General features: G+C 43.8%; 3 protein-coding genes across 10 annotated transcripts in view; 2 read left to right on the plus strand and 1 right to left on the minus strand.

The window, feature by feature from the left end:
- cicb (capicua transcriptional repressor b) overlaps positions 1-5,412 on the plus strand; it is a 35,028-nt gene extending 29,616 nt beyond the window's left edge. For 3 of the 6 annotated variants that reach the window (XM_035162556.2, XM_035162562.2, XM_035162557.2), the window contains 7 exons: positions 519-983; positions 1,084-1,430; positions 1,521-1,678; positions 1,778-1,938; positions 2,458-2,592; positions 2,995-3,171; positions 3,275-5,412. In XM_035162556.2, the coding sequence (XP_035018447.2) occupies positions 519-983; positions 1,084-1,430; positions 1,521-1,678; positions 1,778-1,938; positions 2,458-2,592; positions 2,995-3,171; positions 3,275-3,567 (1,736 nt within the window). In that variant the 3' untranslated portion in view covers positions 3,568-5,412. The remainder of the gene's footprint in view (positions 1-518; positions 984-1,083; positions 1,431-1,520; positions 1,679-1,777; positions 1,939-2,457; positions 2,593-2,994; positions 3,172-3,274) is intronic. The other 3 variants (XM_035162559.2, XM_035162558.2, XM_035162560.2) reach the window with 3 other exon arrangements.
- A 169-nt stretch (positions 5,413-5,581) lies between these two features.
- On the minus strand, positions 5,582-12,644 carry znf526 (zinc finger protein 526). 3 transcript variants are annotated; one of them, XM_035162593.2, is made up of 8 exons: positions 12,435-12,644; positions 11,559-12,003; positions 10,797-10,966; positions 9,583-9,678; positions 8,719-9,491; positions 8,490-8,625; positions 6,346-7,956; positions 5,582-6,134 (listed from the first exon to the last, which is right to left on the minus strand). In XM_035162593.2, exons 2-8 carry the CDS (start codon positions 11,839-11,841, stop codon positions 5,961-5,963), a joined length of 3,243 nt encoding a protein of 1,080 aa, XP_035018484.1. In that variant the 5' UTR covers positions 11,842-12,003; positions 12,435-12,644; the 3' UTR covers positions 5,582-5,960. The 3 variants fall into 3 exon arrangements, with proteins under 3 accessions (XP_035018484.1, XP_035018482.1, XP_035018483.1); XM_035162591.2 differs by having other exon boundaries at positions 11,544-12,003; XM_035162592.2 differs by lacking the exon at positions 12,435-12,644 and adding an exon at positions 12,105-12,428 and having other exon boundaries at positions 11,544-12,003.
- A 1,006-nt stretch (positions 12,645-13,650) lies between these two features.
- On the plus strand, positions 13,651-27,996 carry gsk3ab (glycogen synthase kinase 3 alpha b). Its single transcript, XM_035163732.2, has 11 exons — positions 13,651-13,713; positions 13,819-14,004; positions 19,308-19,495; positions 19,688-19,771; positions 20,798-20,908; positions 23,028-23,158; positions 23,446-23,650; positions 24,034-24,129; positions 24,436-24,622; positions 24,756-24,833; positions 25,202-27,996. The coding sequence occupies exons 2-11, from the start codon at positions 13,830-13,832 to the stop codon at positions 25,267-25,269; spliced, it is 1,323 nt and encodes a 440-aa protein (XP_035019623.1). The 5' UTR covers positions 13,651-13,713; positions 13,819-13,829; the 3' UTR covers positions 25,270-27,996.
- Positions 27,997-27,999: the final 3 nt, after the last annotated feature.

Below are 27,999 nucleotides of genomic sequence, written 5' to 3' on the forward strand. Positions count from 1 at the left end.
TTATATAGGGGATACCAGTTATATAGTGTTTATAGTCAAGTCAAGTTTATTTATATAGACAACTATAGACTTGATGTGCTTCAAGATAATAGGCAGATACACAACAAATATATGACATAAGTAAACTTGTAATAGTTAAGTAAATTGTAAATAAATGAAGTAGAATAAGGATAAATAACACGTTAAACATTATAGTTAAAATGGAGAACAATAAAAAATGTGTTACTACTACAATTACTACTATTACTAAAAATGAAAGTGGCAAAAATATTGATTCAGCAATAAATAAAATAGAGGGGTTGATCTAACTACATGCTAATTTATTAACGAGTAATTTTGAATAGACCCAACACTGTGACAGAAAGACTAGTCACACACCTGACACCTTGTTAAAACCTCAATCACAGGAACAGATTTGTTATGTTAATTACTAATGGAGAAGATATTTATTTGTGTCTTATCACTGTAAGTGTTAAAGAAAAGAAAATAATATTGGGCCTCTTGTCTCCTTGATCCAGGTCAGCCACCACTCATCGCCACAACTCAGTCTCAACAGCCCCCCTTGTCAGCCCCTGCTTCCGGCTCCGGGGGGCAGATAGTGACCGCCATCTACCCTCAGTCACCTAGTGTCACCATGGCAATGGGGGTGGTCTCCATGACAGCAATGCCCCCCAGTGTGGTCTACTCTGTCTCCAGCCCTTCCAGCGCTTCCCCTCACATCCTGCCCAAGCACATAGCCTCCCCCGTCACAATTACACACCCGCATCCAGACAGACAGGCAGACCGGCACCTGCCTCCAGACAGACCCGCAGAGCGACAAGCTGACCGGCAGGCTGAGAGACAGGCTGAGCTGCTGACACATGCAGACAGACAGCTCGAGAGGCAGATGCAGACCTCCAGCCATAGCAGCTCAGTGGCACCTCCCAGTGGCTCAGCTGTGTCCATAAGGCCCTGCAGTCCTTCACTTCAAATCCAAATACCTGGTACAGCTGCATATATATTTTTATCCAATACTAATTCTGGCATGGTTGTAATTTGTAGTGAATTTATTTTATTTATTTATTATTTCTTTCTGCTTTGCAGGCAGCATTCCAGGTACATCCAAACTAACCCAGCTTCCAGTCAGGGCCCCTCAGAAAGTGAAGGCAACCGTGGCAAACATTCCTGTGGGCAGCTATGAAGGAGGAGGGAGAGGAAAAGAGAGAGAACGGGAGAAGGACAGGGAGCGAGAGCGGGAAAAAGAGAGGGAGAGGGAGCGGGAAGATGCAGCCAACTGTCACTTCTCATTTGATCTCGAGCCGGTGGGGCAGACGGGTCCTCAATCAACACATCCTGCCGAAGAGCCACCATCCTCTGACAGAGGCCTGGACGGCTCCAGTGCAGCGGACTCGTCTGACTCACGGATCAGGGAAAGCACAACCGCCAAAGAGGTGAGAGGAGCATCACACACTGACTCTCAGCTCAAACACAATCACGTTACATCTATGTGACTTTTCTATGAAATATTTCTTTCTATGCAGACTGGATGGAAGGAGACCCACCCCTCCTCTCCTCTCCCTCCTCCAACAGCCACTGAACCTGTACTACCACCCCCACAGACTGAAAAAGAAGGCCCCGCACCCAAAAAGGTCAAAGCCCGTCCACCTCCTCTGAAGAAGACCTTTGACTCTGTGGACAAGTGAGTTAACACCTTCGAGGATCTTGTACGTATTGTCGCAGAAATGATTGTTGGAGAGTGTATATATACTGTTTGTTTTGTGTGTGTGTGTCTTTGTTGGTGTGGCAGGGTGCTGTCAGAGGTGTATTTTGAGGAGCGCTTTGCCGAGCTGCCAGAGTTTCGCCCCGAGGAGGTTCTGCCTTCACCCACCCTGCAGAGTCTGGCCACGTCACCCCGCGCCATTCTGGGCAGCTACCGCCGCAAGAGAAAGAACTCTACAGGTTTCAAGAGCATTTTATGATAGTGTGAATGACTTCTTTAAACTTCTATATTATATAAGTTATTTTTTAAGATTTTCTGTGTTTTCTGATGTTTCATAAACTAAAAGATGAATCTAACAACCAAGACAATAATAGGCAGATTAATTCATAATGAAAAAACTGTTGCAGCCCTGATCTTTTGGGTCATTGCAGTTACTCGTCATGATTGAGTAAGTGTATAGAAAAGCAGATCTTCACTGTGTTTATAAATGCAGAGGTAGAACTGTCTCTCCAGTGCTTATTGATTTTAGATAATATGATAATCTGATATGATATGGATCCTGAAAAACGGGGAGATTTAAATTCTGCTGATAATTACTGTTTCTTTGTATGTGTGATATTAGTGTAATTCATCAGTAAAACTACTTTCTGAATGTTGAATTTCTAGTTCCCTCTTTGATGAAGGCTGCACATTGTGTGTAGTGGTTTTTAAGTACCTGTGTCATTTTTTTAAAGATTGCTTCCTGCTTGTTCTCCTAGATTTGGACTCAGCCACTGACGATCAAGTCTCTCCTAAGAGAAAGAGCCGGCGGCGCTCCAGCTGCAGCTCCGAGCCCAACACACCTAAAAGTGCGGCCAAGTGTGAGGGAGACATCTTCACCTTTGACAGAGCAGGTAACACACCAAAGAAAAACAAGAGTTTAACACTCAGACTCTGGTTTCTCTAAAATGTTTGTTCTGGGCAGGATTTGTCATAGTAATGTAGAATAAGGGATCTGGGTTGTTTGAATTGTAATCATTTGTGTCTTGAAGATGGTTTATTGATTCTCTTAATTACTTTGACCTACATGCGATTTCAAAAGTGATTATTTCAATGAGTAAAAATAATGATAAAATAATTACATTAATATTATTTTTTTACTAAAAAATGTGAGCGTGAAATTCACGCTCTAGTGTAGTCCCTAGTGTAGCAAAGTATTTTGCTCTCAACTGAATTTGTTTCTGTTGGACTGTATCAAATATGCCTGATATTTGTTGTGAAGAGACATAAACAAACATGTTCATCATTGTAACCAGATTCCCGGAGTCTCAACCACTCCACCTATTTGTCCCCACTCCCAGCCACAGATGGAGAAGACATCCTGACAGAACTGGAGTTTGACAAAGTGCCGTACTCGTCTCTGCGTCGAACGCTGGACCAGAGGAGAGCACTGGTCATGCAGCTGTTCCAGGAGCAGGGCTTCTTCCCCTCAGGTAAAACAAAAACACACTCTGTACTGTTAACACAATTGATCAGAGTGAGCTTCCACTTGCAGACACAAGTTTTTTTTTATTCATTTTGTTGTTTTGCTTCCAGCTCAGGCCACTGCAGCCTTCCAGACAAGATACTCGGACATCTTTCCCACCAAGGTTTGTCTACAGCTGAAGATCAGGGAGGTCCGGCAGAAGATCATGCAGACGGCTACCCCCTCCGATGCCTCTGTCTTAGGCTTCCCTGACTCCGCCGGCTCCCTCCCTGGACCCTCCGGCTCTCAGTCAGGAGAAGGCTCTGCGAGAGGAGGAGGAGGCGACCTGCAGGACGAAGAAGGGGAGCAAGGGACAGAGGCGAGCCCAGAGGATCCTCGTGACTCGCAGGACTCTTGTAGATGAGGGAAGTTGACTCATTGAGATTGACCAATCAGTGACTGTTGCTGTCACACATTTCCACCCCTACGCGCTTTCACACCTTTTTTTTCAAATCCACGTTTTGCTCTACTCTGATGAGATCATTTTTTTCCTTTGTATTCTCTTCAGATGATCTTTTGAGTGAGAGGTGTTTTATGCAACATTGGGAGTTTTTTTTTTTTTATGTGTGACCCTTGTACCAAAAAAAGGACAAGTGAAAAACCTAGTGGCACAAAAACTTACACACACACACACACACACCCGGCAAACTCTTACATCCCACACTTGAATTAGCACTCTGTATTAACCACCTTGGAGGAAGCTCCCATTGATGCCAGTGAACGAAGGACCATTGTGTACAGCTGCGCTCATTTGCCTCGAAGGAAGAAAGGGTTCTTGTTTTGGATGGAGATCTGCTTAGCCCTTTCAGAGGTGGTGGAAAGTCAGCTGTTAAAAAAAAATAAAAATAGGACATTTTATGTTTTGTTATTTGTTTTAATAGGGTCAGGGGAGTAGAAGCAGTAACGTATCTGTTCAACCTGTATGTAGACTTAACAGTTGTAAGCCTGTGTCTTGTTTCTGCTGACTTTCGGGGGCTGGGCCTCCAACAGCTTGAAACCATTTGATTTGACAAAGAGCACTCGTTGCTACGGACCTGGAAAGATCTTTTCCCCCCATTTTCCTGTTCACACGTGGACCTTCAGGGGAGGTCTACACAGGACAGACTGATACATGGACTCAAACGTTAAGTGGGCTTCTGGCAGTGCCATCATTCCTGCAAGTACCTGTCTGGCCAAGTCCTCCCTTCTCTCGACCGACCCCGGAGCACATGCTAGGGAGAAGGAAGCGAGCATTCCTGTGCCTCATTTGTGAACCATGAAGGAAGGAGGTGGGTTAGAATCAACGGGCACATCTTGGCTCTTTGTTGTAGAGGTCCGGCTGCTACAGCCTTAACCCTCTATTGCCAAGCAGTTTTATGAATTTTTTTAATGATTTGTATTTAACATGGTCATATTCAGTTTGTTGTCGTACTATTCTTATGGTTATTGTTATTCCTCCTATCATTATAGTGGATCCTGCTCCTTGGTTCTATTCACATTGCTGGCAGACATTTCCTTCATTTCTGCCGGTTGTTGATTTCTTGTACTAGTTTTCTTTTAATACTTCTGGAAACAGGTGAAGGATGCTTATCCTCCGTTGTAGTCTTCCCTTGACCGGCCTCTCGCCTCAGCAAGGACCTGTGGTGCAGTTATTTTTTATGGTTCATTTCAAAGAGGAAGACAAACTCGACGCAGACCTTTAAATTCGTTCAACAGTAATAAGCCGTATGTTTTAGACAGCCTTGTATGCCTCTCTGTCCCACGCTCTATAGCCTCAACATTTGTACACACCCTTCCTCCACCTCTTTCCTTCCCTTTGTCACTTTATTTCTCTCTCCAGACCTCCTTCATAGACAGGTGGAGAGAATGAACTGCAGTAAGTGAGAGGAGGGTAACGAATCAAAAAGAGAACTGGTAGGACCTTCTACTGGTTGTGTCGGTGCAAGACTTGGTTGTGCTGTAAATAATTACTGTAGAGTCAGTAGACTCGTTATATTATTGATAAGGAACATACGTTGACTTTTAAGACACCTATTACAGACGGTAAAAACACATGACATGGAAAAAACAATAATAAATATGACTATTAATGTTTTTGTGTTATACTCCTTGTTTTGCTGTTCCAGTATGCAGGAGAGGAATTTATATGAATAATTTAAGGTTTGTATCTGTATCTTTCAGTATGCAAATAAAAATAGGTGTTCGATTAAAGTGATTTTATTGCTGGAAATGTGAGAAATGGGTTTTCCTTAAGTAGACATAAAAAGAGGGGAGTGGTTCAAGAGTTGTATTTTTGTCCTGTTCCTGAAGGTATTTATCTACCTCATGAAAACAAGCTTCACATCATTTCTACAGTGTTGACTGGGTGTGTTCAAATGAATGTAAACAGACTGGAAATGTTGATCTTGAAAAAACATTTATTGATTTCAATTATTTACAACAGAATACTTAGACCAAAACTTTAAACAAAAGTCACATCTTATTTAATGATAAAATCATACCAATTTCGTGAGGCACAAACCTGTGGTCCTTATTCGTAATGAATGCCATATTCTTTAATTTATATAATTTCAGAGCTGATCCCTCTCACTGCTTCGGGGGAGTATAGACAAACTTTGGTGTATTTGCTGAACGTAACATGCATTTTGAACTGAGCTCTCAATCTCACATTAATCAGTCAGCCTTTGTTTCAGTTGGTATTAAGACCAGCATTTGATTCATCAGTTCAGCAAAAGCTCAAAAGGGATAGAGTTGAGTTTGTCGGACTGGTACTAGTCCTCAGATGAGCTGGAGTCCGTCCACAGCAACCGTGTCCATGGCAAGGCCGTTCTCCAGAGCCGTGTGATAGATCTCCAAGGCCTGCTCCAGAGGCAGCGCTCCACCCTCGCTCGTCTCAATGATGGCGATGGTTTCCCCAAACTCGTTACACATGATGGTAGGAGTTCCTTGTGTCTGAGAGGGGGAAACAGAACTCAGAATAAGTTTCAACTAACCGCAAACAACAGGTACACAATAAAATGTACATGTGATGATTAAATGTCATCTTGTTCTTTCAGCAATAGTTTATTAAAGTTTTACACTATGATTAACCGAGTTTGTCCTTTAATGCAGGGCTGAAAACAGTTTTGTGTATTTTCTGTAATGAGTTCAAATCAGTTCAGACCTGCTGAAGATCTGAGGCTTGGATCTGGATGAGCTGAGGCTGCCTGTTGGCGAGCTCCACTGCTGAAGCGTCCACCACTGTCACAGCGGAGCCGGTCTCCATGGCAGCCTGAGCAGCAGCCTCCTCGTCCAGCCTCTGCTGCCTGGCGTGGGTCTTTTTGTGGTTCCTCAGGTTGGAGAAGGTCTTGAAGGCTTTGCCACACAGCGCACAAACATGCGGCCGCTCGCCCGTGTGCGTTCGCCGGTGCTCAGCCAGGTGCATGCTCTGGATGAAACCCTTTCCGCACACCTCGCAGCGGAAGGGACGTTCACCCGAGTGTGTGCGCAGGTGCTCTCGCAGGTGCGTGTTCTGACGGAAGCGCTTGCCGCACACTTGGCAGGGAAACGGGCGCTCGCCGGTGTGGACCCGCTGGTGAAGTGCGACTCCGGAGGAAGACACGAACTGTTTACCACAGATGGGACACTGGTGAGCTTTAGGCCGCTTCCCTGGTGTGGACCGCGGCCGCCCGGGGCCTAAGGCAAGGTGGCTCAGTCTGTGAAGTCGCAGATTGGCAGGAGAGTTGAGCTTCTTCCCACAAATGTTGCAATCTAGACCCCCCCGCACATAACTGGTTGAATCCCCTGATTCTGCGGAGGTGGATGGCTCTGAGCTCAGGTCTCTGGCCAGCTGTGATTGGTTGTGTGTCTCCTTGTCTACTTCTCTCCCTGCAGCAGCCTGCACCAGGGTGGGGTGCTGCTCCAGACAGTGGTTGTCTCGTTGCCTCCTGCTCAGGAAGCCAGCCCCACAGTGAGAACAGGAGAAGGGGGCTGGAGACCCGGGGTGCTGGGTGTAGCGATGTGCTGCTAACTTGGTGGGCCAGCGAAAGGTGGCGGGGCAGTCCGGGCAGCACAGAGTGGCAGCGTTGGAGTGCAGCAGGCTGTGCTGACGGAGGTTGGAGGACTGTGAGAAGGAGCGGTGGCAAACATCACAGCGGTACGGGCGCACTCCAGAGTGGATGAGGTTGTGCCTCATCAGATTGGCTAGAGATGAGAAGGTTTTTCCGCAGTCGGAGCACTGAAAGGGCTTCTCGCCCGTGTGTGTCCGGATGTGGTTGCGTACGTGGATCTGCTTCTTAAAGGACTTGCCACAGATTCCACAGACAAAGCTGCGCTCGGTGACATGGGACTTGTGTCGGTGCTGAACTAACTGCAGCTGGGAGGGAAAGGTCTTACTGCAGGAACGGCAAGAAAAAGGCCCTTTCTCTGATGACTCAGCAGAGGCAGCTTCTGTTGAGCCAGTGGAGCTCGACGGGATGCCGGCATCGGTGTCATCCAGAGAAACCGGGTCTGTAGCTAAATCAGACTTGGTGGCATCCTCCACCTGCTCGGGCACATCATTGTTATCTTCAAGTGGGGGGGGGGCCTCCATGATGTTGTCCTCTGCCTTTTTCTCCACTTCATCTCCTTCCACTTCTGTCTGAGAACTTTGTTCTGGATTTTCTTCCAGATTTTCCATCTCTTCTTCTGTGAGAGGGGCCAGCAGGCTGGTTTTTGTAGTGTGAGAATTTCTCTTTTCTCTTGCTCGCTCTAGGATGGCAAGGGCAGAACGAGACGCTCTTCTTGGAGCTGAGAGCTAAATACGACAACAATCATATGTTACACCAATATAACGTGAGGTTTTGGATATTCTTACCGGGGCCACACTGGATGCGTGAGTGACGTGCGTGTGTCGCGGAACGTTTTGCTTTTCATTTTGGCGACCATATTATCAGGTTAAAGCGGCCAGATTGCCTGCGAGGAGCCGCAGTGCTCCTCTCGTGAGTCGGGGTCTCAAATTCTTTCTAAGTGAAAGCGAGAACGAGCTTCCACCACATTTTTAATGTCTATCTGTTGAATATGTCTCAAATATTTGAAACACTTCCTGTACACATTTCAAAGTAAAAGCCAGAAGATGCGCGGCTTCATACTGTTGAGTCCTTGCATTTAGTTGAGTTCATAGGACTTCTTTTATTCGAGGAAATTCAGTAGTCATACCAGAAACCTCACATCGCGGAGCCGCAGCAGACGCACTCCCCGTATGAACAACAGACGCGCACGAGATGCAGCAGATCAGCGACGCGGCCGTCACACGCTGCACCCAGTGTGGCCCAGGTGTTACTGTCCTACCATAGAGGCAGTGGCAGGTGTGCCAGAAGTGTCCCGGTTGAGGTGGGTTCGACGGTGGTAGAGGTATTTGGTCATGTTGGTGAAGGTTTTGTTGCAGAACTGACACTTGTGCAGTGGGTCTGCCGTGTGGGACTTCCTGCAAGAAAAGGTGCAACAGAAAAAAATCAAAAGGTCGAGTTAGTCGGCCGTTCATTATTATCTGGGATGTGACGCTGTCCGAGCCACTTACCTGTGCATGATTAGAGTCATCTCAGTGGTGTAGCCATTGCCACAGTCTACACATAAGTACCTGGCCACACCAGAGTGTGTTCGCATGTGCGTCTGCAGCGATGTCACCTTCTTGAACACTTTCCCGCACTCTGGGCACTCGTGCGTGCCCTGCTCGTGCACACGCTTGTGAGCGGCCAGCCGGTTGATTGAGGTGAAGGTGCGGTGGCAGAGCTCACACTGTTGAGGTTTGGTCCAGCAGGCATCTCTCTTCTCTGCCACTCTGATCCTCATGTCCTCCACCTTCTCTGTGGCCTCCTCCCTCCCTCGCACCTCCTCGAAGCCACTCATGACCCCGGACTCTCCGCTCTCCTTGTCCTGGCCCAGGAAGTGCTCCCCCTGGTGCTGGAGGAAATCCTCTGGAGTTTGGAATAGCAGGGAGCACTCTGAGCACTCGTAAGGGTGGATGACTAACACCTCAGCTTGCTGCTGCAGCTCCTGCACGGCGGGGGCCAACCTCAACTCCAGTCTCTGGACGCCGTTCTCCAGGACTCCCAGCTTTGCGGAGGTGCCTCGGCCCACAGCGGGCAGCAGAGCGGGCAGCTTGGAGCGCCGCTGGCTGGTAGCAGTGGAGTTGTCAGCCAGGACTTGAGCCGTGAGAATCTGCAGATGCATGGTGGCGGAGCCGGGGGTCGCCGTCACGGGGGGGAGCAGGGCGAAGCGGGAGGGTGCAGCAGATTTAGACACAGAATGACGTTTCCTCTGTTGTTGCTGCAGCTGCTGCTGAGCGAGTACCTGGTAAATACACAGAACAATGTACAGAGAGTAACTCAAGACTGTGAAACTATCCATGCATCTGTTGTGAAATGTTTACGAACCAAAGTACCTGGGCCAAGATCTCCCCAGCCTGCTGCTCACTCAGCACATAATTCTGCATACTGGTCAGTGGAGTGACGGTGCCATCAGGCTGCAGCACATACTCCTGTTTACAAGGGCAACAAAACGTTGATGCAATGTTACTAAATAAATAAGTGATGTCAGATAATTGCAGTTTTAGAACAGCAAAGTTGCTTAAACAATTTAAAACTCATTTATTCTAGTAGATTATCCGGCGCTTTGAAGAATGGATGTCTGTGGTTTGATCATGACAAACACATTCAGGTATAATCTCAGCACCACAACCCAAATCAGAGTCACTCAAATACATTTTGATAGTGCTGCAATTTGAATAGTCTACAGAACGTGGTCATCACCAAAGATTCATGAATTCAATATCAGAAACAGTTGTGAGAGCCTAATTTCAAATTTTAGGAATATTTTTCTAACAGTGAAACCATCAAGGAGAGATTTCCCTGAAGTGCTCGCTTTGGATTTATACAAAAATATGACCAGAAACTGTTTACACACACATGAATGACTCAGCACAGTGTAAACTATGTCCTGGTAAATTACTGCTGTGATCAATAGATAAGAACAACTAATTCAAATAAGATAATATGTCAGATTAAATCAAGAAGCTCTTTCTCAGGTACTTCTACCAGTGTAAATTAAGCTGTTGATAAATAAAACAATTTCAAGTTTAAAAACAACTCAGACAAATTCAGGAAGGAGCTTTTTTTTCCAGCCTGGAATCTGGATTTGAAAGAAGACCTCTGCCTGAGATGTCAAGGTTCATATGGGATCAAGTCTAAAACATGACCAGGACGCCTTGAAGGTTTTCACTAAAACAAACAGGGAGCCACTGTAACATGGTCTAACAGCTTTCATTTCAGATGTGTAACTTGCTACTCTACAGTGTGAGATTTGAATCAAAAATAAAATTACAATTCAGCTGATGATCAACAACGAAACATCGTAAGAGGATGTGATCTTCTGCTCAAGGTTCCTGCTTCATCCATCTCTGTGCATAATTACATGGTGTAAGAGCAAGAACATCAATTTCATATTATGTTCAGCCGCTTCCACCCTAATGAGAACTGCAATTGCAAAACTGCAACTGCAAAATCAGTTATTAAATTACATATTATTTTGATTTATTACCTGATAATTGAAAACAATAAAAAACGGATTAGTCTTTTAACACTGTGTCCGTCTGCTCACCGTGGGCTCTGCGTTGCTGTGTGTGCTGCTCCTGCTGTGCGTCCGCCGGTGCTCCAACCAGGTCTCAGGGGACTCGAACAGAGCCAGACAGTCCAGACACTGGTACTGAACCGGCCCCGACCCCTGGGCCTCTGACCCGCCTTCCTCCGTCTCCATGACCTCGCACAGCTCTGACGGACACAAACACACAGAGTGAGTTGGTTCTTAATGACCAGAGGCCAAATGTCCACTTTAAAAATAAGATTTATTCTGAACCAACAACCTGGCTATGGAGTAAAACAGTATAAGGAGTCTGTAGGTAGCGTCACTGAGAACTGTTTGTTTCCTTTTATACGACTGTATTATTACCTCCACCCAGGAGGTTATGTTTTCACCCCCGTCCGTTTGTTCATTGGTTGGTTGTTTTTTGGTTTTAAGCACAATGGCACCAAAACTATTGGGAGGGATTCACACGAAACTTGATGGAATGATGCAGCAGATCCAGGAACACTTTCTTCAACAGTGTGAGATTTAAACATTTTAGTTGATTTCTCAGAGAATAATTCAAGAAAATCTGAGGTGATATGCATGGGTGTGTGCAGATCTGGATAAAGATCTGGATAAAGATCTGGATGTGTTGGGCCTTGCTGGAGGGACGTGCTCTACATAGTATTTTGCACAAACAGATCACATCCATTCACTTCCACAGAGTAGTACATGATCAACACCTCTCCCACTCCCAATTTCTTAAACTCATTCAAAACTCACGGAAACCAATGTCACCTTGGTGCTCCATCTCCAACCCAGCCTCCCTCATGTGCATCTCCTGGTGCCGCAGCAGCTCCTCCGGGTTCACCAGGAGGCTCCCACACTCCAGACACTGGTAGTGCTGGGTCTGCCCCATCATGGCCTCACTCAACTCCACATCCACTTCTCCCTCGGAGCCAGTGTGGATCTGCTGGTGGATCAGCACATCGTCCAGGGTGTTGAAGAGCTGGTGGCACTCGCTGCACATGTACTGGTGCTCCACGTAAACGCCCTCCGACTCCTCCTGCTGCTCCTCCATGATGTGTGTGTGTGTGGGGGGGTCCTATGGGGACTGCGGGCGTGTCATGGAGGAGGATCTGTGACAGGTGATGAGGTCGGTGAGTGCTGAAGTGAAACTCCACTGTTGTGTCATATGACTGATCTGCTTGTTTCCATCCAGGGCTCCGGTGTGAGATCTCACCTGTGGTGGAGACAACATGAAAGTGACAACACGTGACACAGAGCAGCGGCAGCACGTCGTGTGTTTACAATGAAAAAGGACTCAAATATGTCGGTGTTTACACAGAGAAATGATGGAACAAGCCCCAGGACAAACGTCATTTCCAGGCGTTAGCTGGATGAAGGCCCTCCCCTGCTCCCGACACGACCCCTGCTCCACACCAACTACATGAGTGTGGCTTCTCCCCTCAGATGGGATCCACTTCTTAGTCCACAGTGTGATGGCGTATGGAGAGCTGTTGGCGGCGCTCCCTCAGATACTGCAGACCTTTTCCCGACACCGCGGTTTCCTGACAGCGGCTGCCCGGTTCGTCGGGCGGTCCGTCAGGCGGCGCTACACACTTTTACCCGTAGCTTTCCGGCTACGACGGCGGGCCCTTCTTTCCCCCTTACCTCTCGGGCCGCTGTCGTTGTTCCAATCCCTCGTGCGGTCGCCTCCCGCGGGCCTGGGTCTTCTCTCGGTCCCTCGTCACCCTCCGTCACAGGGAAATTAAAAAAGTGAACAGAGTCCTCGGACGATCACATTTCAAAACGTGTAGAGAAACGTTTGCCCGCCGATTGCCTCCATTCTTGTGCTGTGAAGCACCGCCCAATGCGGTAGTTTCAACATTTCAGATGCTGTGATTGGACGGGCTCGCTGTCAGTCATAGACTGTGCTTTACTGATGGGAGTTGTAGTTTTTTAAATTATTATTCATGTTATTTCTTGTCATTGTACACAGGTACCTTTCCAAGGCATACCTATCTATCTATCTATTGGTGTAAAAATATATAGAAATAAAGTGTGAAAACAACATTTGTATTGTAAGTCGTGTGCTTATGTGGATGCCTGAAGTATTTATGCTTATAAATAGTATATCTACATATAGTATATATAGTATGTATATATAGCTTATAATATATGACCCTGTGAATATTATGTTGGTTACATGCCAATAGCCAAACTGAAAGACAAACATAAACATAGAGTACAATTATTACACATTTTGACGTATTTTCTATCCATAATGTATGAAATAGAAATATAAAATAATACATAAGCTTTTTTTCATTGCATTAAGCAGATCAGGAAGTGGAGTGTTTACATATATTGAAAATTTCAAAAATGGACCAAAAGCCTGATAAGATTGATCAGGTAGATTGATCTGGTTCGACATTGTTTCTGTGTCCAAGCAAGATACTTTCCATTTCAGAGTAAAAGCATGATCAATTCTAGAAAATATTTAATTTAAAGGCCAAAAACATGGTGTAAATGACGCCAAATTCGAGTGGAATTTGAACATCGGGGCTTATGGACACTTGGCTGACACCATAGGAACAGTATGGAGGCATTTTATGTTTTTATCTGCTGTTTTTTTTCCGTTTGAAGAAGGGGTCACCAGTTACTTCAGTTGTGTTGGATTTGGCTGCAACGCTGTTGAAACTCCTAAAGTGTTTTGTGGACTCAAGCCACAATGATGAGTGAATTTTAATTTTTTGGGGTGAACTATCCCTTTAAACTAGCTGCACAATACACTGAGAGTTATTTTGGTACTGTAAGGTGGACTCTCAACAACTCAGTTTCCCGTCAACCCTTGCGAGCGCTACGTCGTCGTGCGTCAACTCCCCAGTCCCCCACCATCATCGCTGTACAGAGGAAGAAAGGGGGAGACGGGCAGCCCGTACAGAACGCTGTAAGTGTAGTTTTTATTTGTATGAAGCATTAGAAGACATATAGATAGAGCTCCAGTCTGTGTGGGCCTGGTCGCTACTAACGCTCAACCTTGCCCCGGCTTTAGTTGTCACAAATATGAGCGGCAGCGGGCGGGCCAGGGCCAGCTCATTCGCTGAGCCTCCCGGAGCTCCCGGATCCGCTGCAGCCGGCGCCGGATCAGCAGTAGCCGGGGGAAGCTCGACAGGAAAAACTGGGGCTCCACAAGCCACTGGGAGCAGCTCGACGAGCTTTGGCAATTTGAAACTGCCCAGTGAGTATTTATTTGGCATTTCTACGATACGCCCGGTGGTCCGTGCGGATACGGGGGTTCGGGTCGTGCGCTATTCTGGAAGAAATGTGCCCGAGTTTGCTTTAATGTCGATCTTTGTCGCGGTGCTAACCTTAGCTGGTTAGCTAACTTGAGCTAGCTGCCCGGCTAACGCTAGCTGTGTTTTTTCATTAAGGAACCATTGGGATCAAGGGCTTTTATCGCACAGCTAATGCTATCGTTAGCTGCCGGTGGCCAACCAACAACCTAACCGCTGATGTGTTGCCGGTTATTAAATAACGATGTGCCATTTTTTTCCGTCATCACCAAACCACTATTACTGGACTGTAACCCAAGAAGAGGGCTAGTGTTAGCAGGCGCTCTAATGTATCCGTCATTAATATCAAATGTGGGAGCTAGCTAGCTTGCTAACGCTTGTAAAGAGCAGGCTGAAAATGATCAGGTATATGTTTAAAGGCGTCGTCCTCTCTCCAGTCTGATCCTGCACTTATCACTCGTACCAGAGTTTGGTAAAGATCTGGCCTGAATACGTGGAAATTCACTAAAAATGACAAATTCCCCAAATGTCCAAGTTCAAGCTGCTTATTAACCAGCAGATGTTGACCCTACATTTATGTTATCTAACTGCTTCCCTGGACCCATACACCTATGCATACATAAGGTCACCACAGGCAGCTGATCTCATACATAAGCTCATCATGGGAAATCTTTAGATATCAGGGAAGTGGGAAGCTTTTGGCTGAGTGTTGTGGAAACAATTGTAAAGTCTCTCTAGTTGGTTTTGGTGGTGTGATGACAAGAACATGCAGAATGCACAGGGGTCGTGTCGCTTTGCAGCAGCAGCAGCAGTCGGTTGAAGATCTGTAGGGGTCTAACAGAGGTGTGCAGAGCGACAGTCTGCAAGAGACTGCAGGAAATGGCTCCTATGTCACAGAACAACCTCATAACAAGAAACCATAACCTGAGTTGTTCAAGAATTGATAAGAAGTCCATACGAAGTTTGATGACTCAGAGAAAATTAACGCACGTGAAGATTAAAGCTGAACCAAGCTGTTGTGTTTTAAGTCTTCACAGAAGTTGTACGGCAGCCGATCTGCAGATCTTCACCAAGTCATTTGGTTCATTCACATTTGCTGCTTTTACATGCATGATGACTTTTCCTCTAAGGGCACAGTCACATATGCGAAGCGAATATCGCAGGTCTCAAAGTTCACCGAAGTTGAATGCGATGCCAAGCTGCACTGAGATTTGCCTCGCCACAGGAAGCAAATATTTTATCCGCCTCCTCACTCTTTTCTTCACTTTGAATCATGAAGGAAGGTTCGTCAGAACCGTCATTGCCTATTTGCATATGTGTGACCGGGCCCTGAGTCTTCACTTTCTGCTGAACTCACCGAGAGCATTGTTTTTGTGACATAGGTGCCGGGACCCTACAGGAACCCAAACAAACCTGCTGTTTTACACAAAATAGACACTGCATGACCGTGTATGTATACATGGATTTAAAGTAGGGGCCAGTACATAAAATCTGGCCTTCCATGAATCTGTAGATCTGGGGCTGTGTTGTTTTGAGCAAATACTATATATACATACTCTACTGTAACTGAATAATAGATCTTTTACGCATCTGCTGCTGCAAGAAGCATCAACAAGGTCCATGGTTTTCGTTCGAAGTGCCTTTTACCTCTTTTATGTTTCAGTTATTCCTTAAAGGCGCATCATAAATAATTGACTGACAAATTTGCAATAATAAAAAGTCAAGCTTTCTCCACTTTCCCTTGTTGTGTAGCTGGCTGCTTTGTGTCTGTCGAGCTCACAAGGCTGCAAAGCTATGTCCCATTTACAGTGAACAACAGTCATCACAGCCCCAGCCTGGTTCAAATAGAAAGTGTCTCTCTATCTGTACCTTTTGTCTAAATAAACCAAACAGTTTCACACCCAAAAATAAGCTCTCCAAAACCTCTTCAATTTGTATTGCCCTTCAGGTAAACCTAAGTTGTTGCATTGAAGGCTACTATCTGCTAAATCTACACTTTGTGATTCTGCCAATACTACCAGTCACACAATACAAATGTGGCCATTAACCTCTATTCACCGTTGTTAAACCACTTGTCAGCATATAATGGTGATTTGATCAATGGTTTTAGTGCAGCAGTGAAGGAATAACTGTTCCTCCTTAACAGGTAGCATTGAAAGCCTGGATTAAATCACTAGTACTTGATGCTCATTCAGTTGTTTGACACCGTAAACAAAACATGTCAGTGAGAACAACTAAATGTCATCTTCAGCAATACTGAATAACGGTATGTAATCACTGAGAAGAGGAGTTGACGGACGAGCTGAGAGTGACTGTAAGGGGGGGGAATATCTATCCATTTTGGCTGATCAAAGGCTTAGGGATGGCGTCATGACAGATGTAAAGTGATTACATTTGGCAGATGCACATTCTTTCCTACCTCTCAAATTTTAAATGTAGTCGAAAACAACTCTTAACCAAAATAATGTCTAAAATCAGAAACGGTCTGATCAAACAATAAGTCTGAGCAAGTATCTTTCATTGCTTGGGTTATCAATACTTGGTGCTATTGCCTGTTAGTTTTTGTTCCAGTGCACGAGAGAACACGTTGAAGTCACTGGTTTGACCTTATATCTCTCGCCATTTCAAATATAATAATTTATTTTACTTAACTCTGGGTTTATAACACGTCATTGCATCCTGTTGTATCAGTCACCTCCAACCAGGCTACAGTCCTTGAACCCACAGACGCACACCTGTATTATTAGCAGCATACTAAATGATCAAGGGAGGGATGCACCAATACTAATCCAGCGTCCCCCACTTCAGACGTGTCCAATCCTCATTCAAGTGTTTCATAGGGTCCCGACTGATTTACTGTGATTAGGTCAATTGAAATACCACAACCTTGCCTCTGGAGCCAAAACTCAGTCTTAAAACCTAAAATAAATATTAATGTGACATTATTGTGATAATTATTAATATCGCCTGATATAAATACTTTTATATTGATATAATTTTTTTACATTGTTCAGACCTTGGGCAAATGTGTGGTGACTGGGTTAACAGCTAAACCCTGTGTAAATCAGTCATGGTGCTGTTATAATTCCCACTGGCCATTGAAGGTGTAAACCAGTAGTTGTAATTCATCCAGCAATTGCTGATCGTTGTATCAAGTTAAAAGTGCACTTAGTCTTTACACTTGCAAACAAGCTTCAAGCTAATTACTTGAGTGTGGGTGCGACGAAAGTCACTTTGCTCATCCTTTTCCTCTTAGTCATCATGCACTGAAGTATCGGAAACCAAAGCCATTCACTGACAGCTGGGCGGAGTGCTCATCTGTGTATTCATTATTCAGGGGACTATCATGCCACAGCTGCTTCATATTTAATTTGCTCCCCTCTGTCCTAAATTGTTTAAAAAGTGTGTGAAAGTGACGCTAAAAGGAAACAGAGGAGCAGTGTATTGTGGGGCTACAATACACGAATTTAAAGGAACCACACAGTGGCTGATCTCAATGGCTAAATATTTCCTGCTGACCTCAGGGTAGAGATCAGATCTAGGCCAATCATGTGGATACGCTGTCGGCTGCTGTTTACTTTTAACCTTGACAAAGTTGTTGGTGAAAAACAGCCAAAACAGAAAAGAATAGTTTTCAAATGACATTGAGGATAAATTGCAGATACTCATCTAATTTAGAATTTATTGAATAACCAAATATTACTGCAGATAATTATACAGACGGAAACAGTGCGTAACGAAGCCTAATTTCTGCCTTCGTTTTCTTAGTAATTGTCTGACTCCATTTTGAGACCCGAGACCAACTAGAGATCAGGAGGGGTCCTGTTGAGACAGGCGAAGTGAGCAAGCCCAGGAAATGGTAGCACTTCTGGGTGTGCTATTGTCCACGCAATTTTTTATCACAGGCTCTGACAAGCCTTTTGGCAACAGGCCTCTTTTCGGATGTTCTTCCCATCCCAGTGTCATTGCTTCTGGTGCTGATTTGTCAAATCAGTCGTGACCCAACACGTGCACGCAGGGAAAACACTGAGCAGTTACTTGACCCTAACTCGAGCTGTCATTGACTGCTAGATCTCGAGCATCTCACTGCTTGATTTCCAAGGTCAAACATTGGCCTGACAGTGACACTGTTGGGCAAGTTTAGGTTTGGATCACAACATCACGGCAGGTGATTCTTACCCGAACGTTTCATCTCACACAAACACATTTTCATCTGCTTGTGTTGATTCTAGTGTTTGTAGATTTTTTATTACAATATCCTATTCACAATATACAAATAAACTGTTAAACGATAATGTAATAATACCAAAATAAATGCACCAAACAAAATCATTTGCTTTGCTGATTCTCCAACAGGGACTGTATCAACTCGTCCTGGGGGGTTATGTTTATTATTGGAATTGGGACATTGAGTTAATTGAGATTAAAGTAAGTGAAGCAAAGGAGTTTGCTTCAGGGGGAACTAAAATAATTTTTATTGGTTCATTTATTCTGTAATTATATTAGTGATATTGTAGTTTAGCTGTGATATGTTTGGAAAACAGTTGTAGACTGTTAACGATTTATTAACTTTAAGACAGTGTGGGTCAAGCTCTAGTTAAACCCAAGTTGACCTGCATCATATCCATGTCTCCAGTAGGAAAGGGTTTCCAAGGTTTTACCTGCATAGAGAATTGTGAGTACCAGAACTTGAGGGAAAGGTAACGGCGCGCGCGCACACTGACACCGCTGCTTCTCTCTTTTCTCTCTCTCTATCTTAAATCGGTTGACAGTGCGTGAATCTGACTGAGCTGAGAAAACATAACTGTTTTTTCAGTCCAAACATGTATGAAAAGAACCAAAATGAACACTGTGCAGGGCTCCCTGGGTGTCTGCGGCGTTGTGGGTCCCCGGGTCCGTGCCCCGGCATCGTGCGCTCTGCCTGGGGCAGTGGAGCTTTGTCGGCCCCAGGCCTGGTACACCGCCACCTAATTTCCGGCGAGGCAAAAACCCTGGTTTCCTTCTAGTTTTGCCCGTGGGAGCAAAAGATAGTGTTGTGAAAGGTTTCAGGAGCTCATTACCAGCCTGTGTAGTGTGTCTATGGAGGCACCACGTCGGTCACAACCATTCAAAGAAGGGAGAAAAGATGGCGGGAGAGCTGCTTGACATGTAGCTTCATAAGTGACGTTGGTTTAAAGGGAAACTGAAGCAGGTGATGAGGATGAATCTTTATCTCTCTAACAAGGTGTATTTGTGCTTTTATCCATAGGAGACAGTGGCAAAGTGACGACGGTGGTAGCTACACCGGGCCAGGGCCCCGATCGCCCTCAGGAAGTGTCCTACACAGACATAAAGGTTATAGGAAATGGCTCCTTTGGCGTGGTCTACCAAGCTCGCCTCATCGACAGCCAGGAGATGGTGGCAATTAAGAAAGTTCTCCAAGACAAGAGGTTTAAGGTTTGTTTAAATACTGTTGATAATTACAGTGAAAAAAAAGCTTATTTTATTTTATTATAAACACTACTCTTTCCCTGCCTGGATTAGAATATGAACAACTCCAGTAACTGTCCTGGATTAACTTTGTCATATACATGTTTTGCACAATTCACATTCTGTATTGTTCTTCCATTTTACCTTTCTTCATTGTAGAATAGGGAGCTGCAAATAATGAGGAAGTTGGACCACTGCAATATTGTGAGGCTACGTTACTTCTTCTACTCCAGTGGCGAGAAGGTGTGTATGCTCTGACTTTTGTCTTTTAGGAATCAAGTTCCCGGAAGAAACACAGCCACCACGCCCTGCCATTTATGTAGTGCATGCATCAAGGATGAGTAATAGACATGTTCAAGACTAGTAGAACTTGGTCTTTATTGTAGCATGAATTCACAGTTTTAATTATACGTCTCCGGTTATTTTTGTGGTTTTACCCTAAGTGTGATTTTATTAGCTAGAAACACTAGCTATATAATCTAATCTTGAGAAAAGAAAGGTTTATTTATTGTCTCACTTAAAACCTGAGAACCAAATACAAGAGCTGATGAATTTGTGAAACACTGACAAGCAGTATTACCTTTTGGTCCCTAAATTCTGATCGGTATGCTTTAGAAACTAAATATTTGAGTCCTTGAGTTCCTCTGAACACGATGGGTCTTTATATGCAAATGATGCACCTTGACATGCACTACATTCTATCTGACATAGCAGGCATAGCACATAATTTTCATTGCCATAGAATCCCTGGATGACAAATTCATTTAAAATTCACCTCTTTCAAGGGTAGAAATTCATGTATCTTTTTTTATAATGAAAGATTTGATGGTTTATGAGTAAAATACTGCGTTGGTGTCAGCGAGCCTAAATATTCTCCCCTTTGCAACAGGAGGCTTATCAATCATGTTTACATTCTTAATGATGGATGCGTTTCATTGCTTATAAAGCTCAAGTGTAATATGAATGAGCCCTAATGCAACAGTTTAATTAGTCGTTGTTTGTAGCAAATATTTAGTTAAGATAATTTGTGCAAAGCCTAAACTAAATATTTAATTTCTTATTATAGTTAATTGCTGCTTATGGCTATAGTAATATTTTTTTGTTTACTCACTTATTGCATATCTAATCCAGCATATCTTTCAGACTGGTTTGTTGAGCAGGTCATGCTCATAGCAGTGGTTGTGGTATTTATTGTCTGGAATGGATTTAGATGCCACTTTCCACTTCTAACCATACAATCCTTGTTCTTCCATTTGTCGTCCTTTCCAGAAAGATGAAGTGTATTTGAATCTGGTGCTGGACTTCGTCCCAGAGACAGTGTACAGGGTGGCTCGGCACTTCAACAAGGCCAAGACGACCATCCCCATCATCTATGTTAAGGTGAGTAGACACTAAGCACATACACACACAGCTGGATGTTTTCTCTTCACTGTCTTCATCACACTACTAAATAAATGTTAAATCAAGTCCAGTTATTCAGGCATCACACTCTTCATTTCTGTCTGTATCAAGAGGTTAAAACTACACTACATCCTTTTAGCAATTACTGTCTGGTCAATCTAAATTCTACTTGTTATGATCACAATTTTGGTAGAGATCATGTTTCATCCCAGTCTGTTTATCTCAAAGCTGCAAATGAAGTTGACTTTATCTCATTTTGGCAGTGATGTGGGATTAATGCATCTTTAGCTGTAACTTTAAATGCTGCATTAGTTTTTTTTTTTGTGAAACCCTGACATCCACTCTGCCAAACAGCATCATGTGCTGCGATGGTAACAACACGCAGAAGATAAACAAATAGACTTAAAGTCATAATCTGCAGCTCCGACATGCTGTATAGTTGATATTTTGATTTTGATTAATGGGCCTCATTTGTACCTTTTTTAAATTCATACTTAGTTGCTGGTTTTCATGACTAACTGGTAATTTTCTGTCTCATGTGTCAGATATAAAAATAGGTTAGCTTTGAATATTTTATTTCAGTCTTTTGGATTTAATGTCATCAGTTATTTGAGCAAATGTTTGCTGAAATTTGGTGGGAACGGAAAGTAAAGTCTTTTTTTCCAATAATCATCTCCATGTAATGACCAACCAAGTATTTCCCTGTTTGTATTTCACAGACAATTCACTGTTTAAGGATTACAAAAGCAGAAAGGAAAAGATAGCCCCATGGGAATTAATGTGTTTGCAATACACTTGGTTCCCTGTCTAAAAGGGTGCTCATTTTAGGGAGAGTGTTTGTTTGTTTACTGTCTGTAGCAGCACAGAGGACATTATAGCTGTCTCATGGCCCATTTCCCTTCCTCAGCCTGCTGCTCCCCTGTGGCTTTGAGATGCAGACTGATTTCTCCCATTTTCTTTCTCCTCTGTCATCTCTCCTTCCTTCAGCGACACACTTTCATCACAGCATGTCTGGGTCTCAAGTTTTCACCATTGTCACCCTCACCCTCACCCCTCTCCTCTTATTTCTCTCTCTCTATCTCTGCCTCCCTTTTTGACCATCCTCCCTCAGCCATCTTGTCTTTAATGATTTTGTAATCTGTGACCATCCTGCTGTCACTGCATCCTGTGGGTAATAATGGTGATGATGACAGTGATTTCATATGAAGACACTTACCATCTGAATTCCACACACACATCAAATGACTGCAGAGTAGAATGTGTAGACAAATGTCAAACGGGTTGGATGAGGATGGTTACTCGTCTGCAGGGATCACTTTTCACCCTTGTGAAAGGAAAAGTCTGGAGAATGTTCAAACCAAATTTTCAGGTTATTTTCAGGAATTTAGGTCTGAAAACAGCTTTGTTGGCCTCAAGCTTAGCTCAGGTCATTTGAGGTCACAAAAACATACCAGGATTTATACTGTGCAGTTAATTGACAGGGCAACTACAAGTTAAACATTGGATTCCCAAAAAAGAAGGTGGAGCTATTAATCTTAGAAAATATTAAATGTAATCATGAAACTTCAATATTCTTTAGTATTTTCTATTGCCTTCTAAGTTAAAGTGTTATTGTGTGTGATTGCAGGCTGTCAAGAGATTTACATCTATAAACTAAAAGTGTTGTGACATTGGATTGCGATGCAGGAGGCTGCTAAGTCACTTCTGTGGAGTTTCAGACAGTCACATTGTCAACACTGTCACTATTAATTAGTTAAACCATCCATCCAATTTCTGCCCAGGCTGAATTCATTTAATTAGGAATCACTGTAATGTATCATACAGCTGGACAGTACTGGAAACATTCGATAATACTAGGATATTTGCCCCTGCTAATTTTCCATCATCCTTTTAATTTGGCTTGCATTATGTTGAAATTACATAATAGAAATTGAAAATAAACTATGCACAAATCCTGATAAAGCATTGGAGATAGGACACCTGAGTAAGCAGGAGATCAGGGGGAATGACAATAGTTGGGCTTCATCTTAGAATATGTGTATGATTCTGTTGTTAAACACTGACGGGCATCATGCCAACCCTCCCTGTCCCCCCCCAGGTGTACATGTACCAGCTGTTCCGCAGTCTGGCTTATATCCATTCCCAGGGTGTGTGTCACAGAGACATCAAGCCCCAGAACCTCCTGGTGGACCCGGAGACGGCCATCCTCAAACTCTGTGACTTTGGCAGGTCAGTAGCTGACACTGCCTCTGGACATGTCTGTCTGTCTCCATCACTCTTTGCATTGTGTTAACTGTCTGTCTATCCGCATGCATGTGTATTTTGCTGTCTGTTTGCGTTGCCATCTGTTTCTCAGTCCTGACTTGTATCCGTCAAACAGTCTTACCTCCCTCCCTCCCTGTCTTGTTCGCTTACATGCTGCAGTTTTGTGAAACAAACGCATGGAGAAATGAAACGTTTATGTTGACTGACACTCCTTTTTTTTTCTGCTTCATCTCCCACCCACCACCTTCTAGTGCTAAGCAGCTAGTGCGCGGGGAGCCCAATGTGTCCTATATCTGCTCACGGTACTATCGTGCCCCAGAGCTCATCTTTGGTGCCACCGACTACACGTCCAACATCGACATCTGGTCGGCGGGCTGCGTGCTGGCTGAGCTGCTGCTGGGCCAGCCCATCTTCCCCGGGGATAGTGGTGTGGACCAGCTAGTAGAGATCATCAAGGTACAGTGAGGATGCTGCAAACTGGAGGAAAGCCAAATGATGGCACAGGAAGTGGTTTTAAGTTTGGAGTTTACGCTAGTTTAAGCAGAGTTTGACCATTCAATATTGCTGTTAGTGTAGATTTTTAAAATAAAAAAACTGTGTTTTTAAGAATTAAAAATCCTTTCTGAGCTTGGTTTAGCAAATCCCACCTGACAACTAAACATGTATTCTGAAATGTGTTTTTATAGTGTTTTTAAATGGAGACATTATGACAACATGATATTTTGGTTATCAGCTGCACTGACAACCTGTCCTCCTCCCTGTTTGTGCACAGACACAGAGGACATTCCCCTACTTGTGATTAATATGAATGAATATTGATTTTTACCCTCGTTTGTCAGGTTCTGGGGACACCAACAAGGGAGCAAATCCGGGAGATGAACCCGAACTACACAGAGTTCAAATTCCCACAAATCAAAGCACACCCTTGGACAAAGGTATGTTTCTACTTCTGGAATACATTAATGCCAGACAGCAGTTAACCACATGCTGTCTGTGTGAGATTCTAGTATTTATGTGTCTCTGAAACAGCTTTTTTGTTCTTCAATGAATGGGAAAATATGCCACTTAGGTTGTACAAAACCAAAATTTGATGGTTGTAGACTTGGACGACTCACATTTTTGCAGGAATAGAGCTTTTCGCATAAATAAATGTTTCTATAAAATCTTTTATTCCTGGTAGGACTAACTTTTCTCCGGGTATCAGTAGTGAACCCTAAATATCTGTCTTTCTCTCCCTTCAGGTGTTTAAGCCTCGTACTCCACCAGAGGCCATTGCCCTCTGCTCTCGACTGCTGGAATACACGCCAGTGACTAGACTCTCTCCTCTGGAGGCATGTGCACACGCCTTCTTTGACGAGCTGCGCCAGCCCAACACCCGTCTGCCCAGCGGACGAGAACTGCCGCTGCTCTTCAACTTCAGTCCTGTTGGTCAGTTTGCCCCCATTTCATTTGACTGCATGCTTATTTTCTCCTTTTTAACTTTTGATTACCTTCACATGTCATGCCATTTCACCTGTAGTGTTTTATGTGTAATTAAGTATTTACTTTTCTGCTCTCGCAGAGCTGTCTATTCAGCCCCAGTTGAACTCCACACTCATTCCTCCTCACGCTCGTGCACAGACATCGCCTGCCTCACATGGTATGTTTGGCTGTAAAAAATGAATCAGCATTCTTTTTGATGCTACAGTTTTCTTTGATACTGAGAAGTGGCTCTATTGTTTCTGGTATTAGAAATTTTGATTTTAAAATGCAATATCTTTTTTTGTTGCTGAGCTGAATAAACCTTATTGCCAGTCTAACCCTGACCTATTTTTAGAATCCAACCTATATGTACTGTATTATACATGTATTACATTTAGCCCAGTTAAAAAAGACTTCAGAAACACCTTGTTATCACATTATGGATAGTTTCAAACAATGACAACTTAATTATTTATCAAAATACTTGACTGAACTCTTCCTGTGACTGTAACTGTGACAATTGTTATTCCCCCTCTATCCCTGCAGAGGGCAGTGTCCCAGACAGTACCGCCCAGCCCAGCTCAGCACCTGGATCCATCAACAACAGCACCTGAGCATCCATCCCTCTGCCATCCTTTCTTTTTTTTGTCTTCCCCCGTTTTCCTTTTCTCATCTCTGCTCCTCTCCCTCTCAACTTTCGTCCTGGCTCCAAACCCTTCAAATACAAAAAAAAAAACTATACAGACCCACATCAACACCCTGCGTTGCTATTTACCCTGAATGTTATCCATTTCCAATAGAAGGAGATATCCATGGCTGCTGCGAGCTTTAGGACGATATGCGTTGTTTTAAGGACAGTTAAGTAGCCACGCTTAATAAAAGCTGCTGTTCTCAGTCCTTGTCTGGCCTATTAGAATAAACACACATTACATTGGTTGGGATGTTTGGGAGATGAGGAGGAAGGTTGTACATGTGTGGATTATCTGTATTATAATTGACAGTTGACTTTTATCCCTTTTTTGCTCTTTTTTTTATTTGTATTAGCTCATTTTAAGTGTGGCCGTGGTGCCACTGGATGGGGTCGTGACTGGCTTTGGAGTAGAGAATGAGGGCCGTGTGTAAGGCCTGACTGATATTGACAATCATCTTAGCAGGGTTGAAAAATGTCAGACTTGTAGACGAGTAGCTGTTCTGTCATTTTCTACCCTGAACTCTACTCAAATATTATCAGTTCACAAATGTGACAAATTTATTTTTAATCTCCCAGTTTGATACCAGACGGAACATATTGGCTGATTTTTGTCCATGTCATTTTAGATGAGAGGTGGTTTTAAATTTTATTATAGCAGGGCACCGCAGCCCGTCTTACTGTTTCTTTTTGAATATTGGCTCCTCAACTGTCTTTTTTTATGTGAATGAGTGGGAGCTTTATGCGAGCAGAGTGCACATCTTCAGTTTCTTTTGTATAAGCTCATGTTGTCATTGGTTAAGCTGGAAACCCTGCGTTTCATGTCGACTCTCAAGTGAGTATTGCACATCTCCACCGGGAGCAGAGGGGAAGCAAAGGGGGGAGTAATGTGGACTGTCCAGCAGTGAGCATTACGTCACACAGAGGGAGTTGGTGTGGGGCTCCGCTTTCATCTAAAACACAAGTCTCAATGTTTTAAGTGTCATAAACACAGTCGCCTAGCACTGTAGCGTGAATAGTCACCTAATTTATTGTGTCACTCTTACGGTGTTAAGTTTCATATCGGCTTGATTACGTTGAAGAAAGGCATCAGGTGTAGAAGGTACAGGGAGAATACTGTCTGTGTTCACTGCTCACCTGGTTCGTCATTGTTATTTCAGCTTGTGTAGACAATGACTGTGTGAGCAGGAGGAGGATTTAGTTGTTTTGCTGTGTGTGTGTGAGAGATTTGTTGAAACCCTCTTCGTCCCTTCCCAAACAGCCTGCGACGCTCATATCGTCTTCTTCTTGTTCTGTACTGATGAGAGGAGCTGATCTCGACTCATCCACGCAGCCGAATGGTCCACCGTTGGCACGGACTACTTTCTTTCTTCTGCCACGCAAATGTGCATGTTCAACCCATGTTGACCACGTTATATTACTTCCACTAATCACGGTAATAATCTGACCAGAAATGTTGCTCAAACCCCAGAAACCCAACAGCTTTTGGAGCCTCCCCCTGATTCCTCCTCACCCTCACCCTTTGCCTTCTGCTTCCCCTCTTTTCTCCTCCTTTTTTTCACTGCTAAACTGTAAATATCAAGTACCTTTTATTTTATTATTTTTGTTATTATTGTTATTATATTGTTCTTGTAATTTTTTTTTCTCTAGTAGACCGGCGCAGCCGCAGCCGGACTGTTTATCCTCAGTCGCAGTCTGTAAATACGATTTCATTTCAGTCCCTGGTTCACGAGGGGAAAAACAGAACAAAATGTTTCATTTTTATTCTCTCTCCCTCCATTTCTCTCGTCATATTTTCCCCTTTTACCCCCATAAATGTTGTCATAAGTGTTTTATTTATTGTATTGTGTTTTTTGAGGGGGTGGGAGTGGGGGAATCTTTTCTTTTCCTCTGAGGTGGTAAAAATTAAGGGATTTGGTTTTTTTGATATTCTTTTTTTGTTTGTTTTTATCCAATTTTTAGTCCAGCAATGTCACATGCAAAACAATTTGACATCCAAGATACTGTACACAGATCCAGATGTTGGAGTGAGGTGTTCAATCAGTGTGTCTATAGCTGCACATGTTAGTCAACAGATGGAACTTGGAAGTTTTCACTTAACTTCAATGTGAAGGGAATGTTACAAACCTCTGAACGGAGGGGGTTGTGGTGTTAGGAGGGAGCGTCGATCACCGTGTGCGTGTGTGTGTGTGTGTGTGTGGAGGAGAAAAATGAATCGTCCATTGACATGTATCATCTCCTGTGTCTGACTGTCTTGTTTTCCCTCACTGTGTCGCACGAATGCAACAGGTTCGTCCTGTTAATGGTATGTATGTTTCACAGATACTTGGTGAGTGTTGGAGTATTTGTGTGTGTGCGTGTATGTGTTGGCAAACCATGAACATTGTTCTCTATATTTTCCTAAATGAAGAGCTGACTCAATGAGCTATTTTATTTTATTTTTGTCTCCATTGTCGGATCTGTCACACTTAGTTTTTAATTTGCTGTGACCCTGCTCTTTTATCATCCTTGTCTGAAGGGGGGGGGGAATGTCCTTGTTGGGAACAGAATGGTTGGATAAAGGAGATGATGAACAGTGAGGGATGAAGGGAGAGAGACAGTTTTTGTTTGTTGGTATAAATAATTAAACTCATTAATAAAGTGATGAAACTGTCCC

Source organism: Hippoglossus stenolepis, chromosome 8 (genome assembly GCF_022539355.2).
Source record: "Hippoglossus stenolepis isolate QCI-W04-F060 chromosome 8, HSTE1.2, whole genome shotgun sequence".
Lineage (NCBI taxonomy): Eukaryota > Metazoa > Chordata > Actinopteri > Pleuronectiformes > Pleuronectidae > Hippoglossus > Hippoglossus stenolepis.